At 42.0% G+C, this 6076-nt stretch overlaps 1 protein-coding gene across 1 annotated transcript; it reads left to right on the top strand.

The window, feature by feature from the left end:
• The first annotated feature begins 1212 nt into the window (after nucleotides 1-1212).
• LOC138905985 (uncharacterized) lies at nucleotides 1213-2449 on the top strand. Its single transcript, XM_070194500.1, has 2 exons — nucleotides 1213-1821; nucleotides 2210-2449. Exons 1-2 carry the CDS (start codon nucleotides 1213-1215, stop codon nucleotides 2447-2449), a joined length of 849 nt encoding a protein of 282 aa, XP_070050601.1.
• Nucleotides 2450-6076: the final 3627 nt, after the last annotated feature.

The following is a 6076-nucleotide window of genomic DNA, read 5'->3' as shown; positions in this document are numbered from 1 at the left end:
AAATTGGAATACTTGGAATAAGGATTGATGGAGCTTGAAGGAAAGATGAGGAAGAGACTCTCAGATTGTCAAAGCACAGATGGCAGTGAAGGAGGGCATCTAGCAAAGGCTTACTTACTGTTGGATATGCGCGATCTAGAGAACCTGATTGATGGAGTCAAAAGAGCCAAGCACGGGGAAGGTCCTTCAGGGACCAAGTAGACTAGGAAATGATATTCTTTACTGCTTTCTAGCTTAGCTTTAGATTTTGATTGTAATAAGGCTAAATGCCATTAGTAACTTTATTATTATTGTTGATTTAGTAAAGGTTTGGCTCATTTTTTGCATTAATGAAATGAAGCAATTATTGGCATCGGTTTTCTCCAAGTCTATGTGTCGCTTAGGCCTACCTCAGGCATAATGAGGTCTCCCAAATTAGGACGCAAATTATTGCATGACTTTGCAAAACATGTTTTAATACCGCAAGCATTCTTTCAATATTTCTTACTAACTTGGCTACCTTTTATTTTGTTTTTCTTCTCTTTTGATTATTCACATTCCCCAAGGTTGGTTCGTGCATACTGGCATCGTCAACATATCACACTAGATCCAGAGGTCCTCAACCTCCTCATCCACCAAGAGATCCCAAAGGCAAAGGAAAAGGGAAGATGGATGATTTGAGTGGTATTAGAAAAGACAATGCTGTCATGGCAGAAAACGTTGAAACCTCGGATGGTCGAAGTACCCCGACGCAGAATGAATTGGTCTTACGTCTGGAACAGAAAATCTTGGAACTACAAGGCGAACTTGAGCAGGTCCAAAACTTGGCAAAACTTTTCCCTCACTCTCAATGTCCCCGACATTAACCAGCAAAATCCGACTACCCAAAACCATACACCACCACAAAACACACAAAACCAAAACCCACCACCAAATCCTCCTGCACCACACCAGTATCCCACACCTCCTCAAAACGTTAATCCTCCACCAGTACCAACTCCTCAACAACACCCTCATCATCTAGCTCAATACCCACAAACCACTACTTATCACACTCCCCATAATGCACCACAACCTACTCCTGATCCCCAAAACTCAACCAATTACCACTCTTATACCCAAGTTCCCGGAGTCCACCAAAGTAATATGATATATGTGGAAACTTTATCCCATACTCCGCAACAAGCCCTATACATACCTGAATCGACTGAAAAAGACCTGCTCATTAAGAACATGGCGGAGGAACTCAAGAAGCTCAATAGTAGAGTTCAAAATGTTGAAGTTAGTAAAGGCGTTGAAGGTCTAAACTATGAGGAACTATGTATTCAGCCGGATGTGGAACTGTCGGAGGGTTACAAACCTCCCAAGTTTGAAATGTTCGATGGGACTGGTGATCCGAAAGTGTATCTAAGAACATATTGTGACAAACTTGTAGGAGTGGACAAGAATGAACAAATCCGTATGAAGCTGTTCATGCGAAGCCTCACAAGAGATGCTTTGTCTTGGTATATCAGTCAAGACCCAAAGAAGTGGATTAGTTGGGTAAGCATGGCATCAGACTTCTTGGACAGATTCAGATTCAACATGAAAAATACGCCAGACGTTTTCTATATTCAAAACCTCAAGAAGAAGCCAGCAGAAACCTTCCGCGAGTATGCTACTCGTTGGAAATCAGAAGCCGAGAAAGTAAGGCCAGTACTTGAAGAAGAACAAATGAATAAGTTCTTTGTCAAAGCTCAAGATCCGCATTATTATGAAAGGTTAATTGTTATTGAAAATCACAAATTCTCCGACATCATCAAGCTAGGAGAAAGAATAGAAGAAGGGATTAAGAGTGGGATGGTAACCAACTTCGAGGTGCTGCAGTCCACGAACAAAGCTTTGCAATCGGGAGGTATTTCGAAAAAGAAAGAAGTAGGTGCCGTAATGGTAGCTCAGGGTCCCAAGTCTCCTCTCACATACCAAACACCTTCACCCACATACCAACCCTCACCCGCCCAAATACCAGCAACTTGCTACCACCTATCATGCCTATAATACTCAACCCGCATATTACCATTCTCCACCACCCTCCTACCAAAACCGCCAAAAACCCCGACCGAATTTTGACCTAAGAACACCTAGACAATACACCCCAATTGTTGAACCCATAGACCAACTGTACGAGAGGCTGAAGGCTGCTGGTTACGTGACTCCCATTCCTGCCGTTGCTATGGATAATTCTTTCTAGTGGATCAACCCCAACAAGACATGTGCCTATCATTCAGGCATGAAGGGTCATACCATTTATGAGTGCCGCACATTAAAACATAAAATTCAGACATTGATCGACACTAAGGTCATACAGGCAAAGGAAGCTGCACCAAATGTTCCTAGCAATCCTCTCCCGGATCATAGAGGTGAGGGAGTGAATGTGATAGAGATAGATGAAGAATGGGACTTGAAGGGGTCAATAGGACTCATTAGATAGGGAGATGCTCCTAAAACATCTCCAGTCACCCTCACGCTGGTTGTGGTCCAAACCCAGGCATTGTTTGAAGTTGAGATATCTACACCCTTCACCATGATGGTAGCTCCCACGCCATCCTACCAGTCTGATGCCATCTCATGGGACTATGTTGCGGAAGCAAGGAGAAAAGGAAAAGCAAAAATAGAGGAAATAGGGATAGCACAAGGTATGACTAGAACTGGCCGAGTTTACACCCCTAAAAACCTAGGAGGAACAAGCAAGGAAGCCATAACTAAGCTGCCTATGGTCGAGACTGAAAATGATGATATTTGGAGGAAGGTGCAAGCAAGAGAGTACTCTGTTGTTGACCACTTGAACAAAACTCCCGCTCAGATATCCATATTGTCACTGCTGCAAAACTCAGACACACACAGGAATGCTTTGATGAAGGTGTTGAGTGAAGCTTATGTACCCACCAACATCACTAGTAGGGAGATGGATAACATGGTCGGATAGGTATTGGAGAGTCACAGAATTGCATTTCATGATGATGAATTACCACCAGAAGGATTGAGTCACAACAGGGCACTACGCATCACATTGAGATTTGAGGATAAGTTCATCGTCAGGGTCCTGATAGATGGGGGTTCAAGTCTCAACATATGCCCACTGACTACTCTAAAGAGATTAGGTAAAGGCCTGCACGAGATACAGATGGGAAGCATGAATGTGAAAGAATTTGATGGATCTTAGAGAGCTACCATTGGAGATATCAACCTCAGTATACAGATGGGCCCGACTTGGTTTGATGTCGAGTTTCAGGTGCTGGATATATCTGCTACTTACAACCTATTATTGGGACGACCATGGATACATGCTGCTGGTGCAGTGGCTTCAACCATGCATCAGGCTGTGAAGTTTGAGTGGAATCATCAGGAGGTAATCATTCATGGAGATAGAAGTAACCCCATCTACACCAATCAGATTGTTCTAGTCATCGAAAATAGAAAGAAACTGGGTGGAGAAACATACCATCACATTGAGCGAGTCAACGCAATTGAAATGGACCGATGGTGGAGAAACAAGATAGAAAGCATACTGCTATGGACAGGGTATGAACCTGGCAAAGGGTCTCGGCAAAAATCTCTAAGGGATCACCAAACCCGTACAACCACAGCGTCATGGCACGATTTTTGGAGTCTGATATGAATACACATGGCAGGAGTACCAGAATTGGTCACCACAATGGCTTTGTCCTTATTATCCAATGGAACAACCGATTCCACCTCTGCACCAGACATTCCATCAAGCTAACATGATGAGGGGATCCGAGGAAAATGAAGTTTTAGAGGGCATGAGGAAGCTGTTTCTAGACGAAGAGGATATGGACTGCAGTACAATAGTTGAGGAGGAGGAGGAGGAAGACCTTACTATTTAGACTATGGAGAAAGGAGTTGTTCTCAAGAACTGGACTGTTGTACTATCCCGGGCCCATCGAGTTCCTAGATAGCCTGGCAAATTAGCATGAATTACTTTAAATTTTGAGCATTTGTGACATTGTTCAGTATTTTATTTTGAAATAATTGCTCGAGTCATCGAGTAGTACTTGTTGACGTTTTAAGATTTTATTAATGCATTACTACTTTTCGTATTTATTATTATTCTTTATATTTTCTTTTCAGCATTATTGTTACTTATCCCGATGAACCTACGACTATGACATATAATGACACAACGTGACATACAGATAGTGATTCAGAGGATCTGGAAGATGATAAAATACCCGAGGAAATCATCTGAGAAGTGGAAAGCTTTAAAAACAAACCAAAGTCTAATTTGGAGGAAATTGAGACCGTTAACTTAGGGGATTCTGAAATGTTCAAGAAAACACGTATAAGCATTCATCTATCACCATCAGAGAAGGAAAAGTACATCAGATTCCTAAAAGAATATGAAGATATCTTTGCATGGTCCTATGGCGATATGACTGGTTTGAGTACATCTATTATGGCTCACAAGCTACCCACTAATCCCATGTGTCCACCGGTAAAGCAAAAACTCAGAAAGTTCAAGACGGATATGAGTTTGAAGATAAAAGAGGAGGTCACCAAACAAATCAAAGCCAAGGTTCTTAGAGTGGTTGAATACCCAACTTGGTTGGCCAACATTGTGCCAGTTCCGAAGAAAGACGGGAAAGTTAGAGTATGTGTTGATTACCGAGATCTAAATAGAGCAAGTCCCAAAGATGATTTCCCATTGCCCAATATACACATACTGATTGACAACTGTGCCAAGCATGAACTTCAATCCTTTGTAGATTGTTTCGCAGGATACCATCAGATCTAGATGGATGAAAAGATGCTAAAAAGACGGCCTTCTTCACACCGTGGGGGATATACTGTTACAAAATGATGCCGTTTGGTTTGAAGAATATTGGAGCCACCTACATAAGAGCCCTGACAACCATCTTCCACGCCATGATACACAAATAAATATAGGTGTACGTTGATGACGTTATCATCAAATCTAAAAGGAATTCGGATCATATAGCAGACTTGAAAAAGTTTTTCTAGTGGCTTCGAAAATACAATTTGAAGTTGAATCCTGCAAAATGTGCCTTCGGAGTCCCTGCGGGAAAATTGTTAGGATTCATCATCAGTCACAGAGGGATTGAGTTGGACCCATCAAAGGCCAAATCTATCCAAGACCTACCACCTCCGAAGAATAAGAAAAATGTGATGAGCTTTTTAGGGCGTCTCAATTACACCAGTCTCTTCATAGCACAATCAACTGTGATATGTAAGCCAATCTTCAGGATGCTGAGGAAAGATACTACAACAAGTTGGACTGAAGAATGATAGAAAGCCTTCGACAAAATCAAGGAGTATTTATCTAAACCACCTGTTCTGGTCACACCAGAACCAGGAAGGCCTCTGCTGCTTTATTTGTCCGTATTGGAGGGAGCTTTTGGTTGTGTTTTGGGACAACATGATGAAATTGGAAGAAAGGAGCATGCGATATATTATTTGAGCAAGAAATTCATCCCTTACGAAGCCCGGTATTCTTTGCTGGAATGCGCTTGCTGTGCTTTGACATGGATAGCTCAGAAGTTAAGGCATTATTTCTGTGCATACACTACATATCTCATATCAAGGATGGATCCGCTAAAGTACATCTTCCAGAAACCCATGCCTACGTGCAAGTTAGCAAAATGGCAAATATTGTTGAGCGAATTCGACATCGTTTATATAACTCAGAAGGCAGTCAAAAGGAAAGCATTGACAGATCATCTGGTAGAAAATCCTGTAGACGAAAAATACAAACCATTGAAAACGTATTTTCCCGATTAGGAGGTGTCATTTGTAGGAGAAGATATCACCAAGGAATATGATGGTTGGAGAATGTTCTTCGACGGAGTAGCAAACTTCAAAGGAGTGGGTATCAGGTCTGTCTTAGTATTAGAAACTGGCCAACACTATCTGGTATCCGCAAAACTCAGGTTTCCATGCACCAATAATATGGAAGAATATGAGGCTTGCATTTTGGGGCTTAGGTTGGCCATTGACATGAATGTTCAGGAGCTGCTGGTAATCGGAGATTCAGATCTTTTGGTGCACCAGGTTCTAGGGGAATGGGCTATGAAGAACA

The sequence above is a fragment of the Nicotiana tomentosiformis genome, chromosome 2 (assembly GCF_000390325.3).
Source record: "Nicotiana tomentosiformis chromosome 2, ASM39032v3, whole genome shotgun sequence".
Taxonomy (NCBI): Eukaryota; Viridiplantae; Streptophyta; class Magnoliopsida; order Solanales; family Solanaceae; genus Nicotiana; species Nicotiana tomentosiformis.
The sequence above is the reverse complement of the archived record's forward strand: the minus strand, read 5'-3'. Positions and strand labels throughout refer to the sequence as shown.

Coding starts and splice junctions, on each gene's coding strand:
- LOC138905985 (XM_070194500.1), top strand. CDS start 1,213: ATGGCGGAGGAACTCAAGAAGCTCAATAGTAGAGTTCAAAATGTTGAA. Junction 1,822..2,209: donor AAGGGATTAAGAGTGGGATG/GTAACCAACTTC, acceptor AATTCTTTCTAG/TGGATCAACCCCAACAAGAC.